Source organism: Salvelinus namaycush, chromosome 25 (genome assembly GCF_016432855.1).
Source record: "Salvelinus namaycush isolate Seneca chromosome 25, SaNama_1.0, whole genome shotgun sequence".
NCBI lineage: Eukaryota > Metazoa > Chordata > Actinopteri > Salmoniformes > Salmonidae > Salvelinus > Salvelinus namaycush.
The window spans coordinates 30,427,940-30,441,307 of record NC_052331.1 but is presented as its reverse complement, the minus strand read 5'-3'; the positions used below and the strand labels follow the sequence as shown (position 1 = coordinate 30,441,307).

At 40.8% G+C, this 13,368-nt stretch overlaps 1 protein-coding gene across 3 annotated transcripts; it reads left to right on the top strand.

The window, feature by feature from the left end:
* The first annotated feature begins 725 nt into the window (after window positions 1-725).
* LOC120020468 (piggyBac transposable element-derived protein 4-like) lies at window positions 726-6,561 on the top strand. Of its 3 annotated transcripts, none has more exons than XM_038964162.1 (4): window positions 726-816; window positions 990-1,062; window positions 1,652-1,810; window positions 3,849-6,561. In XM_038964162.1, the coding sequence occupies exons 2-4, from the start codon at window positions 1,010-1,012 to the stop codon at window positions 6,073-6,075; spliced, it is 2,439 nt and encodes an 812-aa protein (XP_038820090.1). In that variant the 5' UTR covers window positions 726-816; window positions 990-1,009; the 3' UTR covers window positions 6,076-6,561. The 3 variants fall into 3 exon arrangements, with proteins under 3 accessions (XP_038820090.1, XP_038820092.1, XP_038820089.1); XM_038964164.1 differs by having other exon boundaries at window positions 726-828; XM_038964161.1 differs by having other exon boundaries at window positions 732-1,062.
* The last annotated feature ends 6,807 nt before the right edge of the window (window positions 6,562-13,368 follow it).

Genomic DNA, 13,368 nt, shown 5'->3' with positions numbered 1-13,368 from the left:
CTTGCACAAGGCAGTTCACAGAATTGACAATTTAAAGAAATGTAGCCAATTTATTAATTACAAAATGTAGCTAACATTAGATAGTTAATCCAGAGATTCTTACCTTTGTCTCGATTAGTCAGTCTCGTCCAGAGTTACATCATGGCATTTGTAGTTCTTTATGATAGCCTAATTAGCGTTTCATTTTTGTGGGGATAAATTCAGGCGAATATATTGATAAAAGTCACCTTGTCCTAGAGAGATTTAGTTGGTTATCAAAACGTCACGCCAGGGTAAGTCTACACAAAACATAGTCCTCATTTTAATTGTTTCTAAAATCCCCTAGGGCACAGGTGTCAAACTCATTCCACGGGGGGCCGAGTGTCTGCGGGTTTTCGCTCCTCCCTTGTACTTGATTGATGAATTAACATCACTAATTAGTTAGGAACTCCCCACACCTGGTTGTCTAGGGCTTTATTGAAAGGAAAAACCAAAAACCTGCAGACACTAGGCCCTCCGTGGAATGAGTTTGACACCCCTGCCCTAGGGGAAACATGAATGGTGGAAAAACGATTGGAACAATTTCCTTGTTTGACCGCTAGGTTTTATGGGTGTTGTGGCTCATACTGTTGTACTCTATGAATTCATACCTCCGAATAGTAGGCTGATACATAGGCAATACAGTAGGTGGCGGCATGCAACTATTACATCTGTATGCTGACAGTCAAAATACCAAAAAAGAAGAAGTAGAATTGGTAGGTGGCGTGTATGTGCTATGTGTAGTTTTTGGTTGCGTTGTTGTGCGAACTCTGTGTTGAGCAGCGGCGGAAGAGAGAGGTAATAACAGAGGTGCATATCTCTAGTAAAAATTTGGGATGGTGTTCGGGTGATGTAACATGTTAGAAACGTAAATATTAAGCATATATAACCGAAAGGCCCAAGTGCTGCTGTGGAACCATATGGGTTTGGTAGAATGACGTTATGGCTGCGATCATGTGTTTTGGCTTCAGGCAGTGGACAAACAGCCAAGATGGAGCTGGAGGAGGTGCAGGACAAACGCTCCCTATCTGAATGCGATAAGAGGTAGTATGCCTGAAGTACTTTCATATAAATTACAAACATGTTAAAATACTTCTCCCAAAGAACACGTATTCCAAAAAATGACCATTTATAACCATTACGTCACATAAAATCCAAAAATGTGTTCTAATGCAAATGAATGGTTCTGCATTACGTCTCTATGAAAGTATTTTATCACAAACAGGAAAAGCTGTTTTTTTATCAACGATTGCACAAAACAGCAAGATAGTGAGTCACAGCCAGATTAATCTATTTTAATATACCTTGCTGATTAAATACATTACATTTTAGCCTTCATAGGGTGGTCCTGAGGGCAAGAGTCACACCTATATTTCTTGACTTTCTTGTGATTTTTGTCTGCACCTTGACTCCTATTGCTGCAAGCTACAAATCTGGTATGACTCCAGTCTTTGCTCCCCTTCTCCACATTTGATGTTGATCAATCTACTGGCATTTAGAAATATCGCACACACAGTTAATGAGTTGAGAACATGCATCATATGATCAATTGTTTGCTCTGTGCTCCAGTCTTGGGCTCCCACTTAATTTGTGTGAATTCATTTCCATTGTTTTTGTCTGAAATGCCTTCCAGGAAGAAGGCAATGCAACCTGAGAACAGCAGCGTTGTTCAAGATGATAATGGAAAGGAAGCAGGAGAAATTCATTCTGATGGAGAATTTCAGGGATGTGGCAGCAACGATTCATTTCTAGATTCCATCTTTGAAGAGGCGATGGATCGACTTTTGGACCTGTGAGTTGAACTATTACATTATTCAGAGTGGATAGAATTTTAATTTAAGCATCCACTCAGTATTGTTTGCTTAAATATCTTTAATGTTCTAACACCCATTTTACACATTTTGATATTGAGTCATTTGCATTTTTATTTATTGAAATTACCACACCCAGTGTGATATTTATATTTTGTTAATTATATACACTACCAGTCAAAAGTTTTAGAACACCCACTAATTCAAGTGTTGTTCTTTATTTTTTTCTACATTGTGGAATAATAGTGAAGATGTCAAAACTATGAAATAACACATGGAATCATGTAGTAACCAAAAAAGTGTTAAACAAATCAAAATATATTTTAGATACTTCAACTAGCCACCCTTTGCCTTGATGACAGCTTTGCACACTCTTGGCATTCTCTCAACCAACTTCATGAGGTAGTCACCTGGAATACATTTCAATTAACAGGTGTGCCTTGTTAAAAGTAAATTTGTGGAATTTCTTTCCTTCTTAATGTGTTTGAGCCAATCAGTTGTGTTGTGACAAGGTGGGGGTGGTATACAGAATATAGCCTTTTTAGGTAAAAGACCAAGTATATATTATGGAAAGAACAGTTCAAATAAGCAAAGAGAAACGACAGTCCATCATTACTTTAAGACATGAAGGTCAGTCAATATGGAAAATCTCAAGAACTTTGAGAGTTTCTTCATGTGCAGTCTCAAAACCATCAAGCGCTATGATGAAACTGGCTCTCATGAGGACCGCCACAGGAAAGGAAGACGCAGAGTTACCTCTGTTGCAGAGTATAAGTTCATTAGAGTTATCAGCCTCAGAAATCAGCAATTAACTTTACCTCAGATTGTAGCCCAAATAAATGCTTCAGAGCAGACACATCAGCAGACACATCTCAACATCAACTGTTTAGAGGAGACTGCGTGAGTCAGGCCTTCATGGTCGAATTTCTGCAAAGAAACCACTACTAAAGGACACCAATAAGAAGAAGAGACTTGCTTGGGCCAAGAAACATGAGCAATGGACATTAGACCGGTGGAAATTTGTCCTTTGGTCTAATGAGTCCAAATTGGAGATTTTTGGTTCCAACCGCCGTGTCTTTGTGAGACGCGGGGTGGGTGAACGGATGATCTCCGCATGTGCATTTCCCACCGTAAAGCATGGAGGAGGAGGTGTTATGGTGTGGGGGTGCTTTGCTGGTGACACTGTCTGTGATTTATTTAGAATTCAAAGCACACTTAACCAGCACGGCTACCACAGTATTCTGCAGTAATACGCCATCCCATCTGGTTTGTTTTTCAACAGGACAATGACCCAACACACCTCCAGGCTATGTAGGGGCTATTTTACCAAGAAGGAGATTGATGGAGTGCTGCATCAGATGACCTGGCCTCCGCAATCCCCCGACTTCAACCAAATTGAGATGGTTTAGGATGAGTTGGACCGCAGAGTGAAGGATAAGCTGCCAACAAGTTCTCAGCATATGAGGGAACTCCAAGACTTTTGGAAAAGCATTCCAGGTGAAGCTGGTTGAGAGAATGTCAACAGAGTGCAAAGCTGTCATCAAGACAAAGGGTGGCTACTTTGAAGAATCTAAAATATTATTATTTTTTGGTTACTACATGATTCCATATGTGTTATTTCATAGTTTTGATGTATTCACTATTATTCTACAATGTAAAAAAATAAAGAAAAACTCTTGAATGAGTAGGTGTTCTAAAACTTTTGACCGGTAGTGTATATCTATTGATTCTTGAAAAATAACACTAATGTCTCATGGGCTTAGTTGAACTGTATAAAATGTATTTGTAAACAAACAATATAAAACGGGTTAGAAAACCTATCATATTGGCCTTATGGACTGTCAAGCTCTCCATTCAGTATTATTTTCCTAAATCTGTAATTTTGCATAAATCTGTAATTTTATCAACAAACCCAACCTTTCTCTAAGTAAGTTGGTAGAAACCAGATTGTCACAATGATGCTGTTTATATGTATGGCACCACCTAAAACATTCTATTATTTTATTAATTGTTTTTCAGAGATGAGAATGAAGACCTTCCTTATCTGACGGAACCTTCAGAGGCTATGGAGGGGGATGAATCCCCTCCCAATGGAACAGAAGTTACAGAAACTAGAAGGGGAGATGACTTCACTCCCAACAGGACAGAAGTTACAGAGACTATAGAGGAGGATGAATACCCTCCAGATGGGACAGAAGTTACAGAGACTAGAGGGGGAGATGACTCTCCTCCAATTATGACACGGCTCAGGGTAAGGGGCATCTCCTCTCGCCCTAAGATAGAAGCTTCAGAGTCAAGTGAGGAAGATGGAGAAGACCTTCCCCCTGATACAGAAGTCATCGAGAGCAGGGCTTCAAAAATAACAAAACTCATCTCTAGCCCCAAAGCAGCACCGCAAAGGAAGGCCAGGCCTCCATCCTCTCCCCCCTGGACACCCAGCCCTGCCAAATCCAAAAACAGAGCTCATGCAGCCACACCTCTTTTCAGTGGGTCAGAGAGGAAGTGGAGGACTGAGGATGAACCAGACCAAGAGCATAAACTGTTACCTTTTGAACCAGCTAGGACTCCTGGACCCCAGCTAGACACTTCAAAGAACTACACTGTTCTAGAGCTCTTCCAGCTCTTCTTCAGTAATGACATTGTTGATACTCTCTGCTCAAACACCAACAAGAATGCCAAGAGAAGACAAGAACATGGAATCAAAGAACCATGGAAACCTGTATCTGTGGAGGAAATGTACAAATACCTCAGCATTGTAATCTATATGGGTCTGCTGAATGTGCACACTGTATCAGACTACTGGAATCGAAACAGAATATATTGTCTTCCTTTTTGTTGTACAGTCATGACTATGACAAGATTTCGGGCAATCACCTATTCACTGCACATGAGTGACCCAGCAGAGGATGAGGAAAACGACAAGAAGAAGGGGACTGCAGGGTATGATCGGCTCATGAGAATCAAACCTCTCAAAGACCAGATTTTGGATGCATGCAGGGCCTTCTACCACCCATTCCAGAATCTTTCCATTGATGAGCGCATGGTGCACTCCAAGGCCCGCCACAGCCTCAAACAATACATTAAATCCAAGCCCTACAGGTATGGATTCAAGCTGTATGTTTTAGCAGATTCAAGAAATGGCTACACCTGCGACTTCAATGTCTTTATGACCAAAAACCCATCTGCTTCAGGCAAAGGGGAGAGCTATGATGTTGCCATGAACCTGTTGAAGGTGCCTTACTTGGGCACAGGATACCACATTTATGTTGATAATTATTTCACCAGCACAACTTTCTTCCGTGACCTGTACAAAAAGAAATTGGGAGCATGTGGAACCATACGTGAAATCCGTGTGGGCATCCGAGAGAACAGCATGCCTGCTCGAGCAGAGAAAGGAACCATCCGCTGGCTCCGTGATGGGGAGCTGCTCTTCACCAAGTGGATGGGCGCACAACCAGTCACCATGTGTACCACTATTCATAAGGCATTTGCAGGGGAGCAGGTCAAAATCAGGAAACAGAGCAAAAATGGATCCTGGACAACACAGTGCATACCCGTCCCAGAGGCAATCAAGCCGTACAACAAGTATATGGGGGGTGTGGACCTGTCTGATGCCCTTATCAAATGCTATAGTGTGGCCCACAAAACCATGAAGTGGTACAAGACCTTCTTCTTCCACTTTGTAGACATTGCTGTGGTGAACAGCTTCCTCCTGCAGAAGGACATGGCCCAGATGAAGAAGAAAAAGCCAATGACCCACAAGCAGTTCAGGGAGCAGCTGTGCCTGCAGCTTGCTGACATTGGTAAGCAGGAGGAGGCTGAAGAAGAGTCTTCGGAGGAGGAGGAGGAGGAAGAAGAAGAACAACCAGAAGAAGAGAAGGAATTGGTGGAAGTGAAGCGACCATGCTACCCTGTACCCATAATTGATCCTACCACTGTTGACACCTCTCAAAGAAAATCTAGTGGCAGGAAAAAATGTTGTCTGTGCAAGGAAAGCCAGACCAACTGGCAGTGTGAGTCCTGTCAGGTAGCACTCTGTATGATACCAGACAGAAACTGCTTCAGAGTTTGGCACATGAATAAAAAGGATCTCGTAGCAGAAGTTTTCAAGAGGCATATAAAGTACAACCCATACCCTACCCATCCTTGGATGGAATATGGGGGGGGGAAAATTGAGTTTAAGTCTCAAAAACAGGCGCAGAGTTTCATTAAACGTCATTTTGGCTTGAGGAACAACAGGAAGTAAAACTATTTTGCTGTCCTGTGCACACTAATGATCCTACCACTATTGACATCTCTCAAAGAGAAACCGTGGGCAGGAAGAACTATTGTCTGTGCAAGACCAACTGGCACTGTGAGACCTGTCAGGCGCCGCTCTGTATGATAGAAGACAGGCACTGCTTCCGGTTCTGAGTGTGGCATACGGATCAATAGAATGTCTCTGGCACAACTTTTCAGTTGCATTGATAATACCAGTGGTCTCAAGTGGGATGATGATTATGGTAATGATTATTATTATTATGGTTAGGCCTATTATTTGTATTGTTTTATTATTTTAGTTTATTCTATTAATATTTGTGCCCATGAATGATCCCAGCACTCTTAAAATCTCTCAGATGTACTGTACACATGAAGTGTCATTTGTGCAATGATTATTTAGATGATTTTGCAGAGTTAGTCTTGCCAGAAACTGCTTAAAAATATGGAATGTGATTAAAGACAATGAACAGACTGATGCAAATGTTTTTTCCCTGGACTATAAGCTTTCTGAAATGGGTAATAGAAGAGTGTTGTTCAACTTGGCAAGATTTTGCAAGTTCATGGGGACGTAATAGAAAAAAGGATTAGATTAATATTGCCCCAAGCCTGTGTGCAAAGTTGGTATATACAGTGCCTTCAGAAAGTATTCATACCCCTTCACTTATTCCACATTTTGTCTGAATTCAAAATTGATTATTATTATTTTTTTAATCTTACCCATCTACACACTAACCTATAATGGCAAAGTGAAAACATGTTTTTATAAATATTTGCAAATTAATTGAAAATGATGTACAGAAATATCTCATTTACATAAGTATTAACACCCCTGAATCAATACATGTTAGAATCCCCTCTGGCAGCGGTTACAGCTGTGAGTCTTTCTGGGTAAGTTTCTAAGGCCCTGATTCCGACCCGAGTTATGTGTGCGTAAATGGAATGTTATTCCATTTTTATGCACTTTTCTCTCTATGCGTATTCCTACCTTGAATTTAAGCATGAGAATAGCACGCTATTCACCTGCTATTCGTTCTGGGTGGAGATCAAATAAATGAAGGTGTGGCGGAGGTGTCAATAGATACGCCGTATTCTGACCTTGACTTAATTCCGCCACCTTTAAGCAAGAGGAAACCATGTTGAGCAAATCTGCCGGTTCCAAGTGGAAAAAGCATCAACTTTATCAACAAAAAGCATCAACTTTTCCGATAGAAATGCCAGCATTCTCCATATACTGTAATTTGCAACGATAAGAGTTAGGTTAATGAGTCATCCGTTTAGGAAAAGGAAATATAAATTACACGTGTTTTAGATCTATTTACATTGTAATCGGTGGAGATAAATGTGAAACCAGTCATATGGCAGCAAACTGAAAGCATATCAACTTTCCCACTGAAGTTTATGAAATGCTGTGGTATTATGCAGAATTTGAATGGTATGGCCTTTTAACTTGCAGGGATGAGCACTCTCGAATGTCTTAATTATATGCTACCCCGACTTTCTCTGTTTCCTATTTCTATCGTGTTAAATATTAGTCACTATCAGTATCGACCGTCAGTAGGCCTAATAACCAGACATATTCAACTGTCAATTTACTGTTAGTTCCATTCAGTTGGTATAGCCTAACTTGCTTAATTTACCTTAATTTGTTTCCTCTGTAAATGCTGTCACAACCATGTGGGTGTTGCTGAGGATCATTAGTAACAGTTCATAACATTAAAAAATACGTAATATTTATGGAGCAGAGCGCAGACCAAGCCGTTACAGTTTCATCCTGACCCATGGCACAACACTTGGCTGTGTCATCACACAGTTCCATGGTTAGTGCAGGCAATAGAGGGTATAGACTACTATTGTACATTATTCTCCCTATTATATTTCTATGTACACTAATCTTCCAACATCACCGTGGGTTAAATAACAATGTGGCAATTTTCAGAATGAATCAAACCACTGTATTTTTGATTAATCAGTATATTTTGTGCCAATTTTTTTTTTAATGATTCATATATACTTTCCTAGTCCTAAAATGTGCCTAAATAATCTACAAGAACATGTTATTTTTTAGATTTACCAGTTAGTATTAAAACGGAGATGAATAGGCATATAATTAGATGGCTTTCTTTCATTGATGCCTGTTTTCTGAACCCGTTCACTCAGTGTATTCTAGTCTGTCAACAAAATTCTAATTGACGGTACACCGTATTTAAAGGGATGGCTTAAGATAAATGTAATAAACTCCATGAGAAATTCTGTTGGCCAGCAAGTTGGAGGGTTTTCAGCAGTTGAATTACATTTTATTCAGCACACGCAAGGGAAACAGCCCTGCAAAGCCCATTACGCACCTTCATAAGGTAAGTCAATACTAACTACTGAGAAGTGCGTAGGACAGGGGTTAATAGGAAAGGCGTAATTACTCTGTCGGGAATCGGGCACTAAGAGTTTTGCACACCTGGATTGCACAAAATTTGCATTCTTCAAGCTCTGTCAAGTTGGTTGTTGATCATTGTTATACAGCCATTTTCATGTCTTACCAAATATTTTCAAGCCGATTTAAGTCAAAACTCAGGAACATTCAATCTCGTCTTGGTAAGCCACTCCTGTGTATATTTGGCCTTGTGTTTTAGGTTATTGTCCTGCTGAAAGGTGAATTTGTCTCCCAGTGTCTGTTGGAAAGCAAACTGAACCAGGTTTTCCTCCAGGATTTTGCCTTTGCTTATAGCTATATTCTGTTTATTTTTATCCGAAAAAAAACACTCCTTAGTCCTTGCCGATTTAAAAAAATATATATTAAAAAAATTGAACCTTTATTTAACTAGGAGGCAAGTCAGTTAAGAAAAAAATCTTATTTCCAGTGAATGCCTACCAAAAGGCAAAAGGCCTCCTGCGGGGATGTGGGCCTGGGATTACAAATACAATTTAAAATATAAATATAGGACAAAACACACATCATGACAAGAGAGACAACACTACATAAAGAAGACACCTAAGACAGCAACATAGCATGGTAGCAACACAACATGGTAGCAGCACAAAACATGGTATAAACATTATTGGGCACAGACAACAGCACAAAAAGCAAGAAGGTAGAGACAACAATAGATCACGCAAATCAGCCACAACTGTCAGTAAGAGTGTCCATGATTGAGTCTTTGAATGAAGAGACTGAGATAAAACTGTCCAGTTTGAGTGTTTGTTGCAGCTCGTTCCAGTCGCTAGCTGCAGCGAACTAAAAAGAGGAGCGACCCAGGGATGTGTGTGCTTTGGGGACCTTTAACAGAATGTGACTGGCAGAACGGGTGTTGTATGTGGAGGATGAGGGCTGCAGTAGATATCTCAGATAGGAGGGAGTGAGGCCTAAGAGGGTTTTATAAATAAGCATCAACCAGCGTCGTCCGGGTTAGGGGAGGGTTTGGCCAGCAGGGAAGTCCTTGTCCCATCACGCAATAGCGACTCCTGTGGCGGGCCGGGCGCAGTGCACGCTGACACGGTTGCCAGGTGTACGGTGTTCCCTCCGACACATTGGTGCGGCTGGCTTCCGGGTTAAGTGTGCATTGTGTCAAGAAGCGGCTTGGCTTGGCTGGGTTGTGTTTCGGGGGACACACGGCTCTTGACCTTCGCCTCTCCCGAGTCTGTACGGTAGTTGCAGCGATGAAACAAGACTGTAACTACCAATTGGATACTAGGACATTGGGGGAAAAGGAGTAAAAAATGTTTTTTAAAGACCCAGATGTTTTTTGGGGGTCAAGTTTCAGGTGCTCTTTTAGCACCTCGGACTCAGTGACAGCCTGCAGGGAGAAACTTTGTAGCGGGGCAGGGGAAAAAGAGGGAGAAGCATCGGGGATAGTCACATTAGAAGGAGTGGGACATGAGGAAATGTCAGACGGGCAAGGAGGCATGGCTGAGTCAAATAGGAACCCTGACTTAATGAAGTGGTGATTAAAGAGCTCAGCCATGTGCTTCTTGTCAGTAACAACCACATCAACTTTAAGGGACATGTGCAGATGTGAGGAGGATTTATTCTTCAGGTCTTTAACTGTTTACCAGAACTTCTTGGTGTTAGACCCACAGAGAGAGAACTGCTCCTTAAAGTAACTAACTTTGGCCTTCCGGATAGCCTGAGTGCACTTATTTCTCATTTGCCTGAACGAGAGCCAGTCAGCCTGAGTATGCATGTGCCGAGCCTTTCGCCAAATGCAATTCTTGAGGTGGAGTAACTCTGCAAGATCACGGTCGAACCAGGGGCTGAACCTGTTTTTAATTCAAATTTTCTTTATGGGGGCGTGTTTGTTAACAATACCACTGAAAATATATAGAAAGAAGGTCCAAGCGTCTTCGACAGAGGGGATGAAACTGATTCTATACCATTTTACAGAGACCAGTTCATGAAGGAAGGCTTGCTCATTTACGTTTTTTAGCAAGCGTCTATGACAAATCAGGACAGGTCGTTTCACTGAGCAGCCATTATGAACACAGGCTGTAAAACAGTGATCACTAAGGTCATTACAGAAAACATCAGACTGATACCTATCAGGATTATTTGTGAGGATAACATCAAGGAGAGTAGCATTTTCTGGGTGTTTGGAGTCATACCTTGTGGAATTGGTAATAATCTGAGAAAGATTTAGGGAGTCCCATTGCTTTAGGACTTGGTAAAATGGTTTAAGCATGTCCCAGTTTAGGTCACCTAGCAGGACAAATTCAGACTTAGTGTAAGGGGCCAGGAGAGAGCTTAGGGCAGGTAGGGTACAGGCCGGTGCTGATGGAGGACGTTAGCACCCAGCAACAGTCAACAAAGAGCTATTTGAAAGCATACCCATAACATGATGCAACCACCACCATGTTTGAAAATATGAAGAGTTGTAGTCAGTGATGTGTTGTGTTGGATTTCCACCTAACATAACACTTTGTATTCAGGACAAAAAGTTCCTTTCTTTGCCACATTTTTTGCATTATTACATAAGTGCCTTGTTGCAAACAGGATCTATTTCTTGGAATATTTTTTATTCTTTACAGGCTTACTTCTTTTCAGTCTGACATTTAGGTTAGTATTGTGGAGTAATTAGATGTTGTTGAGCCATTCTCAGTTCTCATATCACAACCATTAAACTCTGTTTAAACGTCTCCATTGGCCTCATTATAGCCTGAATTTAAAATGGATTAAATTGATATTTTGTGTTACTGGCCAGCACACAATACCCCCATAATGCCAAAGTGGAATTATGTTTTTAGAAATGTTTATAAATGAATAAAAAATGAAAAAATGAAATTTCTTGAGTCAATAAGTGCTCAACCCCTTTGTTGTGGCAAGCTTAAATAAATTCAGGAGTAAACATTTGCTTAACAAGTTACATAAGTTGCATGGACTCACTCTGTGCAATAATAGTGTTTAACATGATTGGTGGTGTATCAATACACCCAGTCACTACAAAGATACAGGCATCCTTCCTAACTCAGTTGCCGACAAGGAAGGAAACTGCTCAGGGATTTCACCATGACACAACAAAATGTTGTTAAAGTCAAAGTGTGTGAATACTTTCTGAAGGCACTGTATGTACTAGATACGAATCCCAAAAGTTTCAGGTATGGCTGCCAAAGGTGCATCAACTAATTACATTTATTATCTAAACATATTTTAATACACATTTCATATTATGTATGTGAGAGGGAAACAAATATTATGTGAAACAGTATTATAGTTTTGTATTATGCGTGAACACAGTATGTGATGGGGGAATCATTGTATATATCTGAAAGGGAATAGACTATAGAAAAATAAATTAAAAGTTTATGTCCTCATGCAGTTTGAAGGAAGTTGCTAACTAGCATTAGCGCATTTGCTAACTGCAAGCATGCTAGTAGATACCGTAGACTTCCAGTCATTGCGCTAACACAAGATTTATAGGCTACAGTCTCAAATGGGAACAAATTAGTCATAGTGGGCAGAACAAGCAAGAAGGTGGGCAGAGCCAGAATGGCGCATCGGTCTAAGGCACTTGATAAAGTTTACTCTAATTTTGCCATTTATAGCTTTTGTCCTAGCTTTTGTCACGTCTCTTATGAGACGTGAAGAGGGGGATTTGTAAGAAATACCATTGTAAATAACACAAGCATATTGCTATTACATTGTTATAACTAACTTCTTTCTAAAAAACAGGGTTTCTCACAAGCAGAACCTGAGACCCACACACACCCAAGGACAGAGGGCTGGCACAGACCTTCCATAAACACTGATAAGAAAAGAGTGCTTGGGTCTGCATTTCACGAAATAATGAGACACACACATAACCAAGGACAGAGGGCTGACGTAAACCTTTCATAAACACCGATTAGATAGGAACATCTGCGCACACACCTAAATCTCCTGTTTTAGCTGAACATTTGGTAACAAAGAACTTTTGATGCAAGACTCAGAAGGATGACGCACAGCTCATCCGGACCAATCTGAGAAGACAACAACCTGATCAGGACCAACCAGAAAACCAGATCTACCAGACTCAACCTACTTTCTGTCCTGTATAAAATGACTATGTATTTCTGTTATCTGGGCTCTGTCTGCAGGTTCCTTACGAGCTGAATGAACGAGTCCAAGCATGCTTGTATCAGATATCTTTACCTCTGAATAAAACTGTTTTTTATTATACGAATATCCACCCTGTCCAGAGTCTCTACTTCGTCTCAGTTCTCCAGTAAACTTGTGTCATCAACACACTGCATCTCAGTGCAATAGGCGTCACTACAGACCTTGGTTCAATTCCAGGCTGTATCACAACCGGCAGTGATTGGAAGCACCCATAGAGCGGTGCACAATTGACCCAGCGTCATCCGGGTTAGGGTTTGGCCAGGATAGGCTGTCATTGTAAATAACAATTTGTTCTTAACTGACTTTCCTAGTTAAATAAAAGAGCCGAAAGCGAGATCCTATTGGCGCGTTCTAGCATAATCTGCGTATTTCCGTTAGGGAACACCTCTATGAAGTGCGCGTGTGCAATAACTAAATTCGCCTTTGCACTCCTAAACAACGCGATTTTGCAAAGGGTAAAGTCTACAACACACTGTTCATAACATATTCTAGTTTTGGGAACAGAAAGCTGTATTGAGATCAAATGTTTCATCAATGATAAAATGTTCAGAATGTCGGCCAAAATCCACCTCTTTCCATCTTCTCCCACTGCTGGCCAGTGGGCTTCCTCCCAAGTTTTATGCTACACATTTATACATCCAGTGAAATATCTGTCTCGACATTGTTCTATCTGTGGTGTAGCTACATACAATTTAGCAA